Here is a 23195-nt window from a genome sequence, read left to right on the forward strand (position 1 = left end):
ACCTCCATACCCTTCCTCCCCACATGGACCATGAATCTGGCTGGTTTCTCCCCACCTCTCAGTATATCATGGACTCAGTCTGTCATATCCCGTACCCTTACACCAGGGAGGCAACATACCACGCAAGTTATCGGATCTCCACAGAACTTTCTATCTGTACCCCTAACTATAGAATCCCCTACCACAATCCCGTGCTTCCTCTTATCCCTTCCCTTCTTAGTCATAGGATCAGACTCCGAGCCCAGTCCGTCAACCTCCTCAACAGTAGCCAAAGTGGTATACATACCTGTTCTTCAGATGGATGCCCACTGGAGAACCCTGCTCTGCCTGTCTATCATCTTGCTCTTAACTCTTTTACACAGAGTTGTGGGGGCCTGGAATGCCTTGCTGGGAATGGTGGTGGAGGCTGAAACATCGGGGGCATTTAAGAGACTTTTCAGATGAAAGAAAAATAGAGGGTTATGGGGAGGGATGATTTCATTTTTTTTATAAGGAAGGAATATATGGGTCGGCACTACATTGCACTGTAGTGTTCTATGTTCTTTAAAATACTCTTCGATTGAACCTGCAGCAGTGTCGCACTGCTGACACATCACTACTTCATACTTAGAAATGTTTTTGACTTTCAAACAGCACATCTAAATTTGTCCGTTAGACATCGTAGCATGTAGTCTGAGCACAGCAACAGGCCCAGGCCCGGGGACTTAGCAATCTTAATGCCATTCCCCACAGAAACACAGGCCCATTGACCCATCTTATCTGTGCTGACCACATCTCTGAACTTTTCCTATCCATGTACCCATCTAAATGTGTTTTAAGCATTTCAGTCATCACCACCCTCTGTGCGAATGTACCCCTTCAAGTCCTCTCTAAATCTTTCCCCCCCTCACCTTAAATCAATGCCTTCTAGTTTTTGATTCTCCTACCCTTGGGGGAAAAAAAGCCTGATTTACCTTCTCTAATCCCCTGAAGATTTTATAAACCTCCAACATAACTCATCCTCCTCAGCTCCAGGGGAAAAGGTCCCGGCCTATCAAGACTAACCTTATAATTCAAGCCAGTCAGTCCTGACAACATTCCAGTAGATCTGTGCCTGCATTTCTATCATGGCACCATCCCACATCTTACCACCAGTTTTTCTTTCCGGCATCCAACTTTGTGCACTCGTCCCAACAACTTGATAATCCATTCCTGTCACTTCCTCTGGATTTCTCCCAGCTGGGATTGCCCTTCCACCTGTCCACCCCCACATTTAAATGAAAGTTGCACCTGCCTCTCTAGTGATTTGATTGGCCCAAACACAGTTCAGACAGAGAGCACCAGCCCCCACAGTCACCCATGCAGGATCTACACTGAAAACCACCCGCTCCCTCTTATGAGTGACAAAAGACAAGGAATGGGAGCCTTGGCCAATCCTGTCAGAGCTTGCAGTAGACTACAGCAGTAGGATGAAGTAACCCCATGTGGAAAGATTCCCCTCCCCTCTGGCTCCAGTCCATCTGATCCATAGATGATGTGACCCTTCTCTGACCATTTGAACTCAACCACCATGAAAATCACTCACCATAGCGTCACATTATCGTCACACACTTCCTTCCCTCCACCCAACACGAAACAACATTTAGTTTTCAAAAACAAGGTCACTCCTGCAAAAAAAAAACTTGCAAATGCCATTCAACGACAAATGATTGATTCAGCACTCATCCCTGGTACCCTTGCTGGGATTCCAATCCATTCTGCACAAGTCTTAACAGTTCAATACAGATTCCAGATCCAAAGGTCACAAAAAACTAAGCCAAAGGTAATTTCTTTCAAAAAGAAAAGCAAGAGACAACAGATTCCAAACTTCTTGACACAAATGGGTTTGTTTGCAAACACAGAAAGACAGGCTTAAAATGTGTATGTAAAAGCTGAGTGAGTAGTGAACAGGGAAGATGGAAATGGGTCACTCAATTTGGTGCACAAAGTGTGAAAAACTGATAAACTGGGAACTACTGATGTGCAAAAGTATCACTGATATCCTGATACCCACCCCTGAAAGTGTAAGGTGCAGTGGCCAGTCATCCAGTGTGGAAACAGGCCCTTTGGCCCAACTTTCCCAACATCAACTGCAACTAGCTCCACCAGCCTGTGTTTGGCCCATCTCTCTCAACCCATCCTCTCCATGTATCTAAATGTTTCTTAACGTTACAATATTACCTGCCTTAACCACCTCCTCTAGCAGCCTGTACTATACCAGCCTCTTCAAAAATGTTACCCATCAGGTTCCAGTGAAATCTCCCCCCCACCTTAAACTGTGTCCTCTGGTAACTGATTTCCCCATTCTGGGCAAAACTTTGTTCACCCAATCTATTCCTCTCTTGATTTTATATACATCTAAGAAATCACCCATCATACTCCAACCCCCTCATCAGAGTCTTGGCTGCATTTTCAAATCTCTCTCGCCTGGGAAAAAGACTTGTAGGTCCACCCTAACAATATCTCTCAATTCTCAATTTTAGAAATCTAAAGTGTCCAGTCTGCCTTTGACCCTCTAATCCAGACAGTATCCTGGTAACTCTCCTGTACCATTCCAAAGGCTCTGCACCCTTTCTGTAATGAGGCAACCAGAATTACACACAGTATTCCAAGTGCAACCTAACCAGAGTTGTATCTCGGTGTAACGTGATCTCCTTGCTCTTAGACTCAATGCCCTACTCAATGGGAGAGTCAGGTTAAAGTAGGCAAGCCTAGCCATCCATCCATTTTGTAAAAGTACACACAACATGGACCACCCAGTGACAGAGAAATAAATCTTTGGGCTGCACTACCAATTAAGCATAGTCCTCCCTCTTGAGTGATTATGCTTCCTAGATGTTGTTGGCACTGTACCATCCAGGCAAATTGCCAGCATTTCTTGGTCTAGGTGGGAAAGATTTGGTGGTACCAGGAGGAAGCCAGACCCCTCTTGCTCCCACCAGGCTGCCAGATCCATGCCCCCTTCTCCCCCCCAATCGTCACTGGGCAGCCAGGCCACCCCCCACCTTGGGCAACCGGATCCCTTCTTCTTCCTCCCCCCCCACAAACTGTTGCCAGGTAGCTGGACTCATTCCCCTTCCTCTCCCCACCCTGGACAGCCAGGACCCTTCCCCTTTCCCCACCATCCACACTAGACAGCCAGACCCATTCCCCTTCAACCCCGACCCCCCGCTGGGCAGCCATGCCTCTTTCCCCACCCCCCCATGGGTAGCCAGACCCCCTCCTCCACCGATGGGCAACTGGACCCCTTCCCTTTCCCCACACCTCCTCCCCACACCAGGCAGCCATGCCCCTTTCCCCTTCCCTCCCGACCCCCTGCCAGGCATCCAGATCCTTTCCTCTCCCCCCGCCTCCTTGAGCATGTGCTGGGTAGCCAGACCCCTTTCCCCTCTGACCCCACGCTGGGCAGCCAGATCCCCTCTTGTAGCCATGGGAATTATGTGAATTGACCCATCTCAGTCAAGAGGGATACAAACCTCTCCTTGGATCACACTTGGTTCACTGAAGAAAGTTCTGACTGTCACATGATCGCGGTGCAGGGTCGACCCACTGCGTTCCATCCCAGCTCACTACATCCTTCCAGCACGAGTGTCAACTCCAAAGCATTAATCATGCAGTAATAATATGTTCCCTTCAACTGACCAGTCATAGACCAACACCCTGCAAGTAGGTTTGCATAGTGGAGGCTCCCTTCATTGCCCACCTTTTACCATGGAAGTTGCAGGATTCAAGGAGGTTGGCACGTTACCTGATGATATCGTCCGATCTTGACATGAGAGTGCTTTCGGATCATTCCATCACAAGGCAAAAGCTACAGGAAGAGCACATAACATGGTCAGTAGATCGAGGATTGCACAAGGCAGAAGTTCAGTCATAAGCACCTCACAAGGTGCAAGGTTGGTGTTGCTGGAATAGCAATAATTACACCTCCTACAGAACTGATGATACCTTTGTCCACTGCAATTGCTGTGCAAGTTTCGAAGGCATCAAGGGCCCAATGCGACATGGGACAGGATTCTCACCATTGCCAAGACCGATTCAATCTGGAGCCAATCAAGCACAAGGAATGGGGACACTTTCAACTTTTGCAGTCCCCTTGGGCCAGAAATGATAAAGAAAATAGCACCCAAATGCTCTACAATATCCCATTCCAAAACTCCATTTGTATTTTACTACCCCGCCACAGCCAATAAAACTTCACAAACCATTGGATGCATCACACAAAAACCTTCAGCAGGTTGCTGGGTGAAATCAGAATTCCTCTGAATGAATAATTGTTCCTGGGAACGAGACAAGAGATTGTGGATGCTGTTATTTGGAGCAAAAAAAAGCTTCTGGCAAAGCTCAACTTGTCAAACAGAACTTGTGTGAATGGGATGGCCGACATTCCACCATCAGGGTTGAGAATGAGGCAAGGACTGGCAGGTGGAACCAGAAGATGAAAATATACAGGAGCAGAAGAAGACTCAACGGCCCACTGAGTCTGGTTTGCCATTCTAATCACGAGTCAATTCATCCTCCCAACTGAGCCCCACTGCCTGGCCTTCTCCCTGGAACCCTTGATGTTCCTGACTAATCAAATTCCTGTCAATTTCTGCCTGAAATACACCCTACGACCTTGCTTCCACAGCCGCCTGTGGCAATTTGTTCCACAGACTCATGACCCTCTGACAAAATAAAATTTTCTGCTTCTGTTTTAAATTGACCCTCTTTTATCCCAAAATGATGCCCTCTTGTCCTGGACTCGCCCTCCATGGGAAACATCCTTGTCACATCTACTTTGGCCAAGTCTTTAGCATTCAAAATGCCTCTATGAGAACCCCCTCATCTTTCTGTACTCCAAAGTGAGCAGGTTCAAGAGCCAACAAGTGCTCCTCATATGCTAACCCTTGTATCATTCCAGTTCATTTTTTTCTGAATCCTCTCCAACGCCAGCATGTCTTTTCTCAAAACTATTCAGTACAAGTGAGGTCTCACCAGTGGTTTGTGTGGGGAGGGACAGAGTAGCTGATGGGTAAAAGGTAAAGACAGACTGTGTCAGATTGTTATATTTTATATTGTATATCGATAGGTTTTAAAGGAGATAAATTGTGGCAGGTTTTTTTAAGTGTAGGTCACATACAAGCACTTCACAACAGATGTCGTTTAAAATGCCAGGAAATCCAGGCTCCGGGAGCCCTTTGAAAAAACTTAATCAAAAGCAACTTTTGTTTAAGAAACCATTTGTCTTGGTGAATTTCTATTGCCGCTGGGTTTTGGGGTCCTCTGGGCCCATAACAAGACAAGGAGAAAAAAGTGGAGGCAGGTTCAACCAGATGGGCGAAGGTAGAGACAGAGGCTGCACTTGCTGGGGTGTGATAAAAAGAGCATAAAAGGGATGAAGCTGGGTGACATTTGAGGAACTGGGGGAAGAAGGGAGTAAAGCGGGGGGTGGGGTTGGTGGTGGTGGTTATGTTAGTCTCTGCACCATTTAGTTTGTAGACTACCCAGTTGGAATCCGAAGTTACTGGTATGTTCTTGTCTTTAGCCTCATTCTGTCAATGGAGAAAGCAGGGATGATCTGACTGAATGGCGGAGCAGGCTTGTTGGGCCGCATGGCCGACTCCTACTATTTCTTAGGTTCTGATGACAGGTTAGTGTGGGAATGGGAAGGAACGTTGAAACAGCAGACAGCCAGCAGCATGAGATGGTCGTCACGGGCAAAGTACAACATCGCCTTGTCTATCGCTTGTGAGAGATTTTTGGGGAGGGGAGGAAAAAAAGAGGGCACAAGTCCAGGAAATGAAATTGGGAATTTCGTGAACCACAGAGGGGAAGCCACTCTTCCTGAATCAGGACATTTCTAATATACTGGTGGAACAGAAACGCTCACTTGAGAACAGGTGCAGCAGAGACAGACAAACTGAGTAAAGGATGGAGTCCTTGCGAGAACTAGGTAGGAGGTATAATCAAGGTAGCTGTGAGAGTTGGTAGGTTTCTAGCAGTGGTTCTTAACCTATTCTTTCCCCCACTCACATACCACAAGTAATTCTTTACTAACCACAGAGTAGCTGGGGCACCAGATGTCATAGGTGCTCTGTGATTAGTAAGGGACTACTTAAGGTGGCATGTGAGTGGAAAGAAAAAGGTTGAGAACCACTGGTTTATAGTAAAGGTCTGTGTATAGTTTATCTCGAGTTGGAAATGTTTACTGCGATTGAGGGTGGTTACAAGAATAATCCTCATGAATAGGCACCAGAATGATCTCACTGAAACAATTCAAGGCAGGCATGAGTAAGAGAGCCAGCAAGACAGAATTAATTTTGTTGGGAAGGAGGGGTGGGGGCAGGGTGTACCAGACATGGATCAGCCTTTGAGGACAGATGGAAAGAAGTTTCTTCATCCAAGGGCTTTGCTGTACCCATGATCAGAAGCAATTCAATCTGTGGAGCTCTGTGAACTTGGTCATTCACCAGTCAGGACAGAAATTACGAAGAGAAAGAGATTGCTAGAACTGAAGGTGCCTCTATCCCCAGTTCAAATAACTTAACGGAGCCTAGACTCACATAATTGAAATGAGGAGCAAGAGATCATGATTGCCCAGCAAAGTGGGGAGAGAAAACAGGGGTGAACCAAGAAAAGAGAAAACTTACAACCAGAGTCTTTCTTCAGCATTTAACTGCAGGGGAAAGTGGGGGGGGTTTAAAATCCGTATCACAGGCCATATCAATCAGTAATGCAGTTATAAACAAGTTGCTGTGAGGATTTATTTTTAAGAGAAGCATCAAATACTCGTTGTCCACTCCATTGAATTGCTCGGGTTGTTATTAACTTCAACGAGCAGCCGGCGTTCTCTTGCTTTACCAGTTGGGGACAGAAAAGCTCAAGATCCATACAAGTTCACTGTCTGCCAGCCTCGTAGTTGTACAAGATGGCAACATGCAAGTTTTGTCCAATGTTTCATGATCAAAATATTAACCAGCTTACAAAAAAAAAATTGATTTTCTAGAACCACAATGTTCCTACAAAGCACAATTCACTCATCACATTGGCCAGCTACCGGAGGAGTCACGTGATGGGGTAGTGGCCGGTCAGGGAATTCCAGCCCTCTCCGGAAAAGTTGAAAAAAAAAGCACAAAACACAAAGGTACAAGAACAAAAATTAAAGCAATGTAAAAGTAAAGATGAGAAGAAAATGGCAGCAAAGAGAGAAAAGTCGAAAACAACAGGAAGAAGAGAAGATGAAAGAACGTCGGAAGAAGGTGGTGAAGGCCTTACCTGTCCGAGGAGGCCCACCGTGGAGAGCGAAGCCCGCTCCCTAAGGTCAGTGGAAGTCCCGAGTTCGGGACTACAAAAATGGCTCGCGGAGCCGAGTAAAAGTGCGCAACCGCTCATGAAAAAAAAACACACTGACGGGAGGGGGGAACAGCTGCGGAGTCGATCTCCACACCTGAGAGAGACACCTGCAACATAGCAACAGGAGCAGAACATAGAAAATAACGACAACAAGAAAGAAGAGAGCAAAAAGAAAACAAGGAAACAACAGATGGTCAACCCAGAAGAAGAAGAAGAACAGAGAAATGGAAGAAGAAGAGAAAGGCAAGACAATGGATATATCTTTTTTTTAAAGAATATATGGAATCAGTGAAAGAATGGCAATTACAAGAATTTAATGAGATAAAAAGAATTAAGAATGCAGAAGAAAAAATGAATAAAATAGAAATGGTCATCAGAGATAGGAAAAAGAGTGGATAATGTGGAAGAACGAGAAATAATCGTAGAAATGGAAGTAGAGGACTTAAAAGAGAAATTAGAAGAATCTAATAAAAAAGTTAAAGAGGCACATGAGCTGTTAGCTCAGAAGATAGATATAATGGAAAACTATAATAGAAGAAATAATATAAAGATAGTGGGCCTTAAGGAAGATGAAGAAGGCAAGAATATGAGAGAATTTATAAAAGATTGGATCCCCAGGGTCCTAGGAAGACCTGAATTACAGGAAGAAATGGAAATAGAGAGGGCACATAGAACATTAGCCCAGAAACCACAACCGCAGCAAAAACCAAGATCCATTTTAGTAAAATTTTTAAGATATACAACAAGAGAAAATATATTGGAGAAAGCAATGAAGAAAATAAGAGAAGACAAAAAGCCACTGGAATACAAAGGTCAAAAATTTTTTTTCTATCCAGACATAAGTTTTGAATTCCTGAAGAAGAGGAAGGAGTTCAATACAGCAAAAACGATCCTATGGAAAAAAGGATATAAATTTATGTTAAAGTACCCAGCAGTACTTAAAATAGTTATTCCCAGGCAACAAAACAGACTATTCTCGGATCCAGAGGAAGCACGAAAATTTACAGAACAACTACAAAACAAGCAGAGAGATGAAGACATGTAATGAGAGTAAAAATGACCACGAACTATATGTATGTGTGTATATGTATATATATATATATATCGTGAGATAGACAACAGACTCGCCAAGGCAAATAGCGCCTTTGGAAGACTACACAAAAGAGTCTGGAAAAACAACCAACTGAAAAACCTCACAAAGATAAGTGTATACAGAGCCGTTGTCATACCCACACTCCTGTTCGGCTCCGAATCATGGGTCCTCTGCCGGCACCACCTACGGCTCCTAGAACGCTTCCACCAGCGTTGTCTCCGCTCCATCCTCAACATCCATTGGAGCGCTTACATCCCTAACGTCGAAGTACTCGAGATGGCAGAGGTCGACAGCATCGAGTCCACGCTGCTGAAGATCCAGCTGCGCTGGATGGGTCACGTCTCCAGAATGGAGGACCATCGCCTTCCCAAGATCGTGTTATATGGCGAGCTCTCCACTGGCCACCGTGACAGAGGTGCACCAAAGAAAAGGTACAAGGACTGCCTAAAGAAATCTCTTGGTGCCTGCCACATTGACCACCGCCAGTGGGCTGATAACGCCTCAAACCGTGCATCTTGGCGCCTCACAGTTTGGCGGGCAGCAACCTCCTTTGAAGAAGACCGCAGAGCCCACCTCACTGACAAAAGGCAAAGGAGGAAAAACCCAACACCCAACCCCAACCCACCAATTTTCCCCTGCAACCGCTGCAATCGTGTCTGCCTGTCCCGCATCGGACTTGTCAGCCACAAACGAGCCTGCAGCTGATGTGGACTTTTTACCCCCTCCATAAATCTTCGTCCGCGAAGCCAAGCCAAAGAAAGATATATGTGTATACATGAGTGTATCCGTATTTAGAGGAAAATATATAGAGTATAGATAAGAATTAATAAGGGAATGAAAGGGAATAGAGGGAAAAAGGAGGGAATTAAAAGAGTGACCTTTGTTACATATGAAAATTGAAATCTTTTCTGTGGGGGGCTGGGTGGGGAGGAGTTACGGTCACTGCAAAATCAGTTGACGCTTGCGAGTGAATTCGCAAATCCAAATGGAGAGGGGAGATGTGGTTGCCCGACAAGAGATAAAGGGCAACTCAGGAGGGGGAGGGGAGAATGGGGTTAAAGAAGTTTTAAATAGGAGAATAAGGAAAATGTTTGATGTTTTAGAAATGTTGTCTTATAAAGTGTTCAAAACAAGAAAGCAGAAATGGATAAGAAGGAAAGGTGATGATGGAGAAACAGAAAGGGAAGATAAACAAAGTATGAAATGGCTACGTTGAACTATATGACTTTAAATATTAACGGAATACATAACCAAATCAAAAGGAAGAAACTGCTAAATTTACTGAAAAAAGAAAAAATTGATATAGCATTTGTGCAAGAATCACACTTAACTGAAGTGGAGCACAAGAAATTAAAGAGAGATTGGGTAGGACACGTAACAGCAGCGTCGTATAATTCAAAAGCAAGAGGAGTAGCTATATTAATCAGTAAAAATGTGCCAATTAAAATAGAAGACAAAATAATAGATCCAGCAGGGAGGTATGTAATGATAAAATGTCAGATATATTCGGAGTTTTGGAATTTACTCAATGTATATTCACCTAACGAAGAAGATCAAAAATTTATGCAAGATATTTTTTTTGAAGATAGCAGACACGCAAGGGAACATATTAATAGGAGGGGATTTCAACCTTAATTTGGATTCAAATATGGATAAAACTGGGGAAAAAATTAACAGAAAGAACAAAGTAACCAAATTTATAATTAAATCGATGCAAGAAATGCAACTTTTGGATATATGGAGGAAACAACACCCAAAGGAAAAGGAATATTCATATTATTCGGGTAGACATAAAACATACTCAAGAATAGACCTATTTCTGTTATCAGTTCGTATGCAAGATAAAGTAAGAAAAACATTGGCCAGCTACCCAACTTCTGGCAAACCTCCCACCAACCCACCAGTTAACGCTGCTGCAATCCCACTGGAGGTTCCAGGCCCTCAAATTGTAACTATACCAGGTCCATTGATGGAAGGGGGCAGATATGTGCCGACTGATCAACCTGCACTACACTGGCACTGAATGGACAATGATCCAGAAGCTTGGGATTGACCACCTGGAGTTTCTCCTCTAAATGAAGAAGAGATCAGGGAGAACCTGAACCAAAATAAGTTTAAAAAAAAAGCAGCACAGGAACAGGCCCTTCAGCCCACCATGTCTGTGTCTACCACGATGCCAAATCAAACCAACTCCATCTGTTAGTTAATGAATTGGTTGAGAAACAGCAAATACACGAGGTCTCTTTACCCTTGGCAGATAACTCGACGATTTGACAATCGGTGCAGATTTCTTTCACTTTACTAAATCTCACGCTCCACCAAGGCTATTCCAATCAACTATACACCCATGAGAAATGAGCAAATTAATGTCAAGAAAAGCTTTATTGAAGCAGTGGAGTTGACCTCAGTCAATATATTTAAGACAAGGCTGGAAAGATTTCCTCACAGTTAGGGAATATGAGGAGTCGGCAGGTAGGTGGAGATGAGCCTACCACAAATCAGCCATGATCACATCGGGTGGGAGAGCAGGCCCGATGGGCCGGATGGTCGACTCCTGCTCCTATCTCTTATGCTCTAATGTTTATTAATAGCCAATAATTTTGTATCATCACAAATTTACAGCAACTAACCCTAACACTTAAGGGCACGATGATGGAATCAGAGGGTGGTTAATGAACAGAAAAGTAGAGGAGCAAAAATTATTCTGAAGGAGTTGACTGGATTAGTGGCCATTACACAGGGTTGAGGACAGAAGATCCCAAATACAACTCCACTAATTAAGGAGCCATTACGGAAAACACTTCTAGACCAGTCAAGCCTGAGGTCAGCAGACAGGAAAATACACCATCAATTGACAACATGACACGTGAGAAATACTAATAGGATGGGTGACTCAGCATGGATTTTAAATTAAAAATAAATGTAGGCAATACACCACGGTAATAGGCCTTTTCGGCTCACAAGCCTGTGCAACCTAATTACACCCAATTGACCGACACCACCCAATCTGTTTTGAATGGTGGGAGGAAACCAGAGCCCCTGGAGAGACATGGGGAGAACACACAATGAAAGTATTGCTGGGATTCCACTTGCACAAGCATTGCTGGGATTCCACTTGCACAAGGGCATTAGGCAGGTTACATCCCCAGGTTGACTTACCACACAAAGCGAGAGGAGCCTCAAGCAGACAAACTAAAGGACACAACAGGTGAGATGGTGTAGGAAAATGTGAGATCATCTCTTTGGCAGGAAAAGCAAAAAAGCAGAATATTTAAACGTTGCTAGTTAGGGGGAACCCAAGTGCCTTCGTATTAGTTTCCTTCAATTATACTGGTAAAAGCACGTCCAGAATATTGCACTGCCTGTAAGGAGTTTGCACGCTCTCCCTGTGGCCGTGGGGGTTTCCTCCTGGTCCCTCCCATCCTCCAAAAAACAGACGGGGGTTAATTGGGTGGCACAGGTTTCATGGGCTGGAATGGTCTTTGAACATGCTGCTTCATCTCCAGACCCAAGGAAGGAGTTAAACACTTGAACAAGCTCATTGGATCGAGCTTTGGAGGTCTGAACTATTGGAGATGATTATAGCACCAGACCTTTTAGGTTCTGATAAAGCAGTGAGTTTATTGAAATACAAAACTCCTTGAGAATTTTGTGCAGAGCTGGTATCTGCATCTGGAACCAGGAGACTCAGTCTGCAAGCAAGAGTCTTAATAAGTTGGCCATTTTGCTCCAGAGGGTACCGATCACTAGCATCCTATGTGCCAAGTACTTGTCCTTAAATCATACTTACATCGCCTGCCAGCAGTTTGAGTAACGTTGACTTCCCTGCTCCATTGGGCCCAACCAGAGCCACCCTGGTATCCAAATCAATACCAAATTCCAGGTTCTTGTAGATCAATGGCTGAAAGAGAATTAAACACCATCAGTACACCCTTTTGTGCCAAAAATGCTCATCTCTGCTTGTGGATCCAGGATTGAATTTTCAGCTCAATCAACATTTCACCACACCATGCAAAAATCAATCTGCTGGAGGAACTCAGCAGGTCTAGGAACATTAGGAAAGGAAAAAACTGAATTGATATTGTTACATTATTTCTTTAACCCACACCATCCACCTCAAGTAGTTAACATGTTTGATTTTAGTCCCTTGTGTACTGGATGAGAATTTTAAACAAGGCACTCCTGGTACCAGGATTTACAAGTTTAAATTTAGACATACAGCACAGTAACAGGCCATTTCAGCCCACAAGCCCATGCCACCCAATTAACTACAACCCCTGGTATGCTTTTGGAAGGTGGGAGGAAACCAGAGCCCCTGGGGAAAAACCTACGTAGACACGGGGAGAACATACAAACTCCTTACACACAGCGCTGGATTCGAACCCCGATCCCAATCGCTGGCGCTGTAACGGCAGTGCGCTAACCGCTATGCTACTCTGTGGGAAACATCAATTAAACAGGCTTGTTGAGACTTCACCAGCAGAAACCAAGCCAGGAACAATGGATGTGGGTGAACAAAACAGTTGGTATATAGAAAGAGCTCTTAATAAACTGACAAGAGTGGTTAATTGGAATGACAAAACAAATCAAATTTGGGATTCCCTAGTCAAACAAAGCCGAGACTCAGGAAACCACTTATAGCTGTGGAATGAGTGAACAGGTACAAATCTCATGCAGGCACCACACACATGATCCACAGGCAACCTTCCTGTTCAAACTTACCCCATCATTTGTGTATTTGAAGCTCACATTCTGCACCATAATAACTGGAGGAGGAATCTTCCCACATGAAGGGAAACAGAATGATAACGTCTGCAAGGAGACAAAAGGGAATTAAAATAGTACAAATTGGAAACCAACTCTGGCAATATCCTCCAAAGGGATGAAATTTGTTGTTTTAGAACAGAACAGCACAGTACGGGCCCTTAGGCCCAAAATGTTGTGCCGACCTTTAGACCCTGCCTCCCACATAACTCTCCACTTTAAATTCCTCCATATGCTTGTCTGGTCATCTCTTGTATTTCACCAATGTATCTGCTTCCACCACTGACCCAGGTCGTGCATTCCACGCTCCAATCACTCTCTGGGTGAAAGAAAGTGTTCTAATATCTCCCTTGAACTTCCCACCATTGAGCTTAAAGCCATGCCCTCTTGCATGGAGCAGTGGTGCCCTGGGAAGGAGGTGGTGGCTGCCCACTCATCTATTCCTCTTAATATCTTGTCCACCTCTATTACATCTCCTCTCATCTTCCTCTCCAAAGAGTAATCTCTGCTCATAATGCATACTCTCTTAAACCAGGTAAGATCCTGGTGAATCTCTATTATACCCTTTCCAACACTTTCACGTCTTTCCTATAATGAAGCGACCAGAACTGGACACAGTTCTCCAAGAGTGGTCTAACCAGAGTTTTGTAGAGTTGCATCATTACCTCACAGCTCAAACTCAATCCCTCAATTCATGAAAGATAACACTCTATAAGCTTTTTTAACTACTCTACCTGTGAGGCAACTTTCAGGGATCTGTGGTCATAGACCCCCCAGGTCCCTCTGCTCTTCCACATGACCAAAAATCTGCCATTAATTTTGTACTCTGCCTTGGAGTTTGTCCTTCCAAAATGAACCACCTCACACTTCTCCAGATTGAACTCCATCTGCCACTTTTCAGCCCAGCTCTGCATCCTGTTAATGTCCTTCTGCAAACTTTCTACACTCCTCTCTCTACACTATCCACAACACCACCAACCTTTGTGTCATCTGCAAACTTGCCAACCCACCCTTCTACCCCCACATCCAAATCTTAAATAAAAATCACAAAAAGCAGAGGTCCCAAGACCAGTCCTTGTGAGACATCATTACTCACAGCCCTCCAATATGAATGTACTCCCTCCACCACAATCCTCTGCTTTCTAAAGGCAAGACAATTCTGAATCCACATGGCCAAGTTTCCCTGGATCCCATGCCTTACTAAAATCCATGGAGACTACATCTACCGCACTACTCTCACTAAAATGCCTGGTCGCCTTCGGAAAAAAATCCATCAGGCTTGTGAGCCATGATCTGCCCTTCACAAAGCCACGCTGACTGTCCCTGAGCAAACCATGATTCTCTAAATGCCTACAGATCCTATCTCTAAGAAACCTTTCCAACAGTTTGTCCATCACAGATGCAAGGCTCGCTGGTCTATACTTACCTGGAGTTTCATTTGCTACTGACCAATTCTCCAGTACCATTCCCTTGGATGACAAGGACAAAAGATCCTAGCCAGAGGCTCAGCAACCTCCTCCCTTGCCTTGTGGAGTAACCTGGAGAATATTCCCTCAGGCCTCGGGGACTTTGTCCATCTTAATGCATTTCAACTGCTCCAACTTAATATCCACATGCTTCAGAGCATTTCCCCACTCATATTGTTGTCACCGTCATCAAGGTCCCTCTCCTTGGTGAATACTGAAGAGAAGTATTCATTGAGGACCTCACCCAATTCCTGTCTCCAGGCACAACTTCCCACCTTTATGTCTAATCTGTCCTACCTTCACTCCTATCACCCTTCTGTTCTTCACACAGGTGAAGAATGCCATGGCACTTTCCTCAACCTATTCATTTTGAGGTAGGAATATTTTGCATTACAAGGGCAAAATTGCTTAAAATTACAGTTCCATAAATATTCTTTTTTTTAAAAAAGTGCAAAAAGAGAAGAAGTTCATTGTACATTCAGAAATCTGATGGCAGAGGGAAAAGAAATGGTTTTGTACCATTGGGTGCTCGTCTTCAGGCTCCTGTACCTCCTTCTTGATGGTAGCAGTAATAAAGAGTATGGTCTGGGTGGTGAGAGTCCTTGATAATAAAATCTGCTTTCTTGAGACAATGCCTCTAAAAGATGCCCTGAAAAGAGTGAAGACTGGAGGGAGTCACGTCATGGAGTAGCGGCCGGTAGCAGAATACCAGCCCTCTCCAGAAAAGAGGAAATAAAGTGAAGAAAATACAAAGTTCAAGAAACACAAATCACAAAAAATAAAAGATAAAGAAAAAATGGCACCCAAGGAGGAAAAAGTAAAAACAATGGGGAAAAAAAAGAAAAGATGCTGGAAGAGAAAGGAAAGTCCTTACCTGCATGAACAGGGGGCCGCGGTGGAGAAAAGAGCCCGCTCCCCAAGGTTGGTGACGACCCTGCAGGGTTGCGACCTCCCAACCGCTGGACTGCAAAAATAGCTCTCTGAGCCAAACAGAAGTGCGCAACTGCGCACACTAAGGAAAAAAGAAAACACCGACGGGATGGGGGCCCAGCTGAGGAGCGAACTAACACAGCGTGACCAGCTGAGAGATGCCTGACAGCAGGGTTCTCATCTGGAAGAAGAAAATTATGAGGGGTATAGACAGAATAAATGTAAGTAGGCTCTTTCAACTTTGAGAAGTGTTCAGTTCTACGTTTTGGCAGTGGAAATAAACAGGCAGAGAATTATCTGGATGGGGAGAAAATTCAATCTTCGGAGGTGCAAAGGGAACTGGGCATCTAAAAGTTAATGCCCAGGTGGGATTGGTCGTGAAGAAGGTGAATGCTATGCTGGCATTCATTTCAAGGGGAATAGTGTATAAGAGAACAGGTGTTAATGAGACTCTCTGGGCACTGGTGAGACCCCATTTGGAGAACTGTGTACAGTTTTGGGCCCCCTATCTTAGAAAGGATGTGATGTTGTTGGAGAGGGTGCAGAGGAGATTTACTAGGATGATTCCCGAAATGCAAGGGCTAGCATATGGGGAGCGTTTGGCAGCTCTTGGGTTGTATTCGTTGGAGTATAGAAGAATGAGGGGGGAATCTCAGAGACATTTTGAACATTGAAAGGTTTTGACAGAGTGAATGGGGATAAGATGTTTCCCTTGATGGGTGAATCGAGGACAAAGGGTCTAATCTTAAAATTAAAAGTTATCCAATTTAAACAGACAGGAGGAAGAACTTTAGTCAGAGAGTCGTGGATCTGTGGAACTCACTGCCGCACAAAGCAATGGAGGCCAGATCACTGGGAGTACTTAAACCGGAAATAGATAAGTGTCTCATTAGTAAGGGTATCGAGGGATATGAGGAAAAGGCTGGAAATTGGAAATAGGTGTGAGCATAGTTCACCTTAGTGTAGAGTCAAGAACAGATGATGGGCCTAGGGGCCTGCTTCTGTTCCTTTAACTTGTGATCTATCCTGCCCCCCTCTGCGCCCAAACGCAACAAAAACTGGATTCCTCTTATCCTCATCTCATACCCAACCAGCCGCTGTATCCAACTCGGCTATATAAAGTACACTGCTCGACCTGCTGAGTTTCTCCAGCATGGTTTTTACTTCAATCACAGTGCCTGCAGACTTTTGTTTTACTCCAGTAAGCAGTTATTTTCAAGACACCGCAAGGGCTCCAAGCAGAGATAACTATAGAACATTGCAGCACAAGAAAACAGGCTCTGTAAGCCATTCTAGTCTGTGCCAAACTATTATTCTGCTCGTCCCACTGTCCTGCACCATCCATCTCCCTCCAGACCCCTCCCATACACGTACTGTTCAAATTCTTATTAAATGTAAAAAAAACTGAGCCCACAATCCCCACTTCAGCTCATTCTATACTCCCAATACTGTAAAATCCTCCACCTCCAAAACTTTTCCCCCTTCACCCTTAACCCATGTCCACTGGTTTGTATCTCACCTACCCTCAGTGGAAAAAAAACACCTACATTCACTCGGTCTCTCTCCCCCTCATAATTTTAAATACCTCTGACAAATCTCCCCTCATTCTTCTACAATCTAGAGAATAAAGTCCTAACCTGTTTAACCTTTCCCTGGGCAACATCCTCATATATCTCTGCAATCTTTCTAAATTATTGATATTTTTTCTGTAGTTCTGTGACCAAAACTGCACACAATGCTCCAAGTTTGGTCTCACCAATGTCTTATACATTTTTACCATAGCATCCCGACTCCTGCACTCAATATTTTGATATATGAAGGCCAAAAGCTCTCTTTCCAACCTTATCCACCTGTGACACCACTTTCAGGGAATTCTGTATCTGTATTCCCAGATCCCTCTGTTCTACCCAACTCCTCAGTGCCCGACCATTCACCAGGCATCTCCCTTCTTGGTTTGTCCTTCCAAAATGCGACACCTCACAATGGTCTACATTAAATTCCATCTGCCATTTTACAGCCCATTTTCCCAGCTGATCTCGATCCCTCAGCAAGCTTTGGAAACCTTTGCTGTCCACAATGCCTTCAATCTTAGTGTCATCTACAAACTTACTGATCCAAATTACCACATTATCATCCAGATCATTGATATAGATGTCAAACATTAATGGCCCATGCACCAATTCTGGAGGCTCACCACTAGGCACAGGCCTCCAGTTAGAGAGGCAAACATCCACTACCACTCTGGCTTCATCTGTAAAGCCAATGTCAAATCCAGTTCACTACATTACCATTAATACCTAGCACCTGAACCTTCCTGACTAACCTCCCATGTGGGACCTTGTCAAAGTCCTCACTAAAGTCCACATAGACAACATTCACAGCTTCTCCCTCAACTTTCCTGGTTACCTGCTCGAAAAACTGCAAGATTTATTAAACATGACCTATTAAGCACGAATCCATGTTGACTAATCAGTCCCTGACTATCCAAATATGCTATCTGGTCCTTTAAAAAACACCTTCCAATAATTTACTACTTATGTTGGCCTACAATTTCCTCATTTATTTTTGGACACTCTTTACAACAATGGAACAATACAACTCGCCCTCCAAACCTTCAGCACCTCATCTGGGTCCAAGGACATTTTATATACATCTGCTAGGGCCCCTGCAATTTCTGTACTATCCTCCTCCCCCTCAGAGGGAATACATTGTCAGGCCCTGGGAATTTATCCACCTTTATTCACTTTAAAGCAACAAGCACCTCCTCCTCTTTATTCTACACAGTATATGACCAGGAAGGATATTTCAACCTGCTGACTCTCAAACTAGGGGTTTTATTCAAAGGAAGGTGTGACCATATTAGAAGGAAATGAGTCATTTGTTCAAAGATGTGACATTTTCCACTCCAGAGGCTCAATCACTGAGTGCAATTGAAATAAAGATTGATACGTTTCTGGAGATCAGGCAGGAAAATGGCAGAGGACAAAAACCAGCAGGATCTTGAGTGGCAGTGCAGGTGTACATGGCCAACTCCTACTTATCAGATTTTGTGGGACAGAGATTTAAAGTATAAATGACTGCCAGATGAAAAGGAAAATCATCTACAATTTGAACAGCACGAGTCCAGAGGGAACTGTTTCCATTTATAACACTGCTCAAATTGAAGTCCATAAGGCTCATAGTACAAGTATTCTGGACTCTCCTCTCCAGCAAAAAGCAAGCCTCATCCCATCAATGGGGTGTTCTCAACCATGGGAATCACAAGACCTTGGGGAGTCTGCCAAAGATTCAGCATGGAAACAGGTCCTGTGGCCTCCAAGCAAGTTCAAGAAGAGAACCCAAGGGAAACTGGGCAGCTTTCCTTCCCTGGCAACATCGTGCCATGCAGTACACCACCGACATCAAAGCAGGTTGTACAACTCAACAAGATTACATTAAGTTCAATGTTGGTATTTACCCAGGAAACAAGGTTAAGGGTTTGCATGGCAAATGTAGAAAATACCTACAGCCACCTGCTGACACAGGGTGGTAAGGAAATTTCCCACATGCTAATGCTTTCTGGTGAATATTTGGCAAATAAAAGGCAAAAAAAAAAACCCATGTCAAACGAAACGACTGTCCCTGTCAGTGCACTGACTAGCAACACAAGAATGACTTGCATACACAATCCACACCATTCACTGCTGTTTTGAATATTTGGAACAAGGAAATAAAAGTTTACTTTGAGGTCACGGTTAGACATGATATTCGAATTCTGATTTTGATTTTGATGGTGCACTGACATAGTTTTTGGACTTTTATTCCTCACCCAACCCCCCCCGGAAGTTACAGCTAAATCAGCATTTAATTACCCATCCCTTTTCACCCTCGAGAAGATGGGGCTTTGCTTTCTTGAACTGCTGCGGTACTTGAGGTGTGGAGAGCTTTTGGAGATACAATCCAATCATTCACTTCTCCAAGTTTACCAGCATCAGGCAATTCTTATACTGTGCACAGAATTTAACATTTATGAATTTTCACCAGGCTTTGGTGCTTAAAGACAAATGGTTGCCGCTCAGGAAGATTCTTGTTGGTTTCAGAGAGATATTTGTTACTCGTTGGCCACACACAAAGTTATTTCCTCCAATCAGTCACTTTAGTGTCTTGCTGAAGAAACTTGCCCTATCATGCATTTTCCAAATGATAACCTCTTCTTCCAGGTCACCACAGAGTTCCTCTCATTTCCCTTATTTCAGGAGAAACGCTCTAGCCAACCATTTCCTCTTGTAAGGACTACAAGGGGTTTCAACAGGCTGAACTCAGAACTCACAACCAGTCTTCAAAATGGGGTTTTCAACAAGCCTGCCAGCTTGTCATGTTCCAGCCTCAAAAGCTACTGCAGATCTCTCTCTCTCTCCTTGTAAAAACCAAACCTCCTTGCAGGACTCCAAATCCAATCCTTGAAAGATCTTATCAGCCTCTGCCTGTACATTGTTCCATTTGCACCTACTTCTGAAGTTCCCTCCAAAGCAGTTCCATTTTCTTTTCCAAAGCCACTGGTGCCTGAATGTCTGGCTTCAGCAAAGCTCTTGAATTTTAAATGAGATGTGAAGTGTAAGTAAGTATCTGTTTGTGAAGTGACCTACACTAAACCCCCCACAATCTCTTTTAAAGACATATTTATATATAATATATAACATAACCCACAACACCAGGATCAGCTTCTACTGGGCTGCAATGTTTTTAAAAGAATAAATTTAACATGATGAGAGCCAATGTGTAACTGCATGGTGATCCACTCTACCATTACAATAAAGCCAGGGGCTCAATCCTGCTTCAATAGGTACTACAGAAAGGCAGGTTAGATTCAATACCAGGCATACCCAAGCACAAGATCTCAACAAAAAACTGCACAGATTACATACATCTTTAAACTCCATGCATTGATAAAGCCAACAGTCCTACAACTAACAGATTCATTACACCTCATCTGGGCATGAACAGTAGAGGACAATTCAACATGGAAGGTGCACCAATATTCCCACCATCCATGATGCTAGGCTCTAGCACACCAGTACCAAGGTTAAAGCTTACACAAGCTTCAGCCAGGACTGCCAGATCCACCTTCTGAGGTTCCCACCATCACTAAACAGCTTCCAAACAAGTAAATTCATTCCATGCAATACCAAGGAACAGCTGAGAGCATGGATGCATCAAGGTTAACATCCCAGAATATAGTTAAAACAGTTCCCCACACCTCCAAACAAGACTGGCAACTTGAAAACTTGCCCAACATGTTCTATCCATAACTGCAGCACAATTTAATCTCGCCCATTACCTCTCAATTTAGTCTCCATTTGCAAAGAATGGAAGGTCCCATTCATAGTGCTTTCATGGCACTTGGGTAATTTTCACCCATGTCTAGTTCAAATTTTACTTTAATACTTGGATCCAAATGTCATTCCAACCTTGGATGAACAACAGCCAAAGAACGGAATAGAATCCCAGGTAATAAAACATTGATAGCAATGATTCTCAAAATAAGAAAAGTTCACCACACTTTTCACCGCTTAAAACAACTAATTCCCAATCCTGTGGACGTACACCCTTGCTAGAATAAACTCCCTCATTAAATAAACAGAATCCCATTACTATGCACAACTTGAGATTAGACATTCAAAAAAACCAGAAAGTTTCATCTGTGGAACTCCGCATGAACTGGAGATTGTCCATTTTCTCCCAAGATATTCAACTTTGATGCAATCAAAGCAGAAGTAAAGCACAAAAGTCTGCAATCACTGTGAATGAAGTAAAAAATGCTGGAGAAACTCAGCCAGTCAGTATCCTTTATATAAGCAAAGATTAAGACACAAAACCAACTTTTTGAGCCCTTCATCAAGGTATGAGCAAAACGTAGGCAAGCGCAGGCCCAAGCTCACACCTGAAACGTTGATAATATTTCTTTATTTTTGCTATAGTTTGGGCACCTGCCTACATTTTGCTCATATCTTGATGAAGGGCTCAAGCCCGAAATGTTGTTGATGTATCTTTACCGTTGCGATGTAAAGTACCAGTAATATGTTTGACCTGCTGAGTTTCTCCAACATTGTGTTTATAATCAAAGCTGGAGCTCATTCTGCTTATGAACTCAATTTCCTGGAATTCATGACGGAAACACATTTAAAAACCTGTTACATCACCTTGGAGCAAGTAATTTCTTCTAGGAGATCATTAAAACCAACTCCCATCCTCAGTAAAGAGTAGTGATCACTGACATTTTATTTGACTCCTCCCCTAGAATAAAACTACCTTCTTGCACAGATGAAATCGTTTCCTTTGGCAAAGTTTGTTCACTGCTTGCCCCTCTTAAATCTATTTAAGAGGGAATTAGATCTATTTCTTCAGTATAAGGGTATTAAAGGTTAAGGAGAGAAGGCGGGGACGGGGTACTGAACTTTAAGATCAGCCATGTTCTCGTTGAATGGCGGAGCAGGCTCGAAGGGTCGAATGACCTACTCCTGCTCCTATCTTCCATGTTTCTATGTTTCTCCCTACATGTCTGAGATACCTCATGCCTGGTAGAATGTTTTTACTCGACAAGCTTCACTTCCACAAATGCAAAAAACAAATCTAGTCTTTAACAGAGCTCTTCAAGGTGCCATTAATCTCACAGAAGACCACAACATTTTAAACAAAATAGATTAGAATGAGCTGACGAACAACCAGACCTTGTACAGACCTTGTCACTGATAACTTTCTCAGTCAGCCCAGAAGCCATCATCTTCTGCAGGGTTTTCTCTTTGCTCTGGGCCTGTCTTGCCAACTTGGCACTGCCATGCCCAAATCGTGCAATGTAGTTCTGGGGTTGGGGGAAGAAATAAAAAACAAAAATGAAATTGAACAGGTCAGCAGGTAACTTCAACTGGCAAATCAGCCGTGTGACAGACTGGAGATTAAACACCTCGTGCCAAATCACGTTTAACAAATCCTGTAAAATCCCTGTTGTCCACAACTCAACCAGCAAAACAAATTGCTGAAAATAAATAAATAGATAAGAATAAATTTTAAAAATTAAAGTTTAAAATTGTAAAAATAAATATTCTCTGAAGTAACATATAAACCTTTGGTGAAGATGGGAGCAAATATTCAGCCAGTGGAGTGCTTTGGTCATACTTAGCTTGTAGCAGCTGTTTGAATAAAGCTGTGTTTGAATAAAATGGTGGCGCCCAGGATAAAGAGCTGGTTGATGCCACTCATCGTTGGGGTGACTTTCTTAAAGTGTATCCTTATCCCTGCTTAGTAAGAGTCTTTATTAGTATATTATTAAGTATATAAGTTAGGCTTTATCAGTAAACTTGGGGGGGGGGGGGTTAATTATATATGATTTCTTAGTCTTTCGGGTGGCTCCGTGGAGGGGAAGGAATCTGCAGCAACGATTAAATGTTTTCAGAGAATGTGACTGAAAATGAAATAAAATGCTTTTTAAGGTTTATATATTCACGCAAGTTAAGTTTGTTTAATGCAAGTACAATTTAGTAGCTTTGTCTTTTAAACTGATTTTTTGGAATATTTTATTTTTGATTTTCAAAGACTCAAATTCAGACAACTTT

General features: G+C 43.4%; 1 protein-coding gene across 2 annotated transcripts in view; it reads right to left on the reverse strand.

Moving 5' to 3' along the window:
* The window catches only part of LOC138755883 (ATP-binding cassette sub-family F member 2), a 74323-nt gene that overhangs the window by 24464 nt on the left and 26664 nt on the right, over positions 1-23195 (reverse strand). For both annotated transcript variants that reach the window (XM_069922641.1, XM_069922640.1), the window contains exons 8-11: positions 22325-22444; positions 13169-13258; positions 12237-12347; positions 3767-3829 (exon numbers count right to left, since the gene is read on the reverse strand). In XM_069922641.1, the coding sequence (XP_069778742.1) occupies positions 3767-3829; positions 12237-12347; positions 13169-13258; positions 22325-22444 (384 nt within the window). The remainder of the gene's footprint in view (positions 1-3766; positions 3830-12236; positions 12348-13168; positions 13259-22324; positions 22445-23195) is intronic.

The sequence above is a fragment of the Narcine bancroftii genome, chromosome 2 (genome assembly GCF_036971445.1).
Source record: "Narcine bancroftii isolate sNarBan1 chromosome 2, sNarBan1.hap1, whole genome shotgun sequence".
Classification (NCBI taxonomy): domain Eukaryota; kingdom Metazoa; phylum Chordata; class Chondrichthyes; order Torpediniformes; family Narcinidae; genus Narcine; species Narcine bancroftii.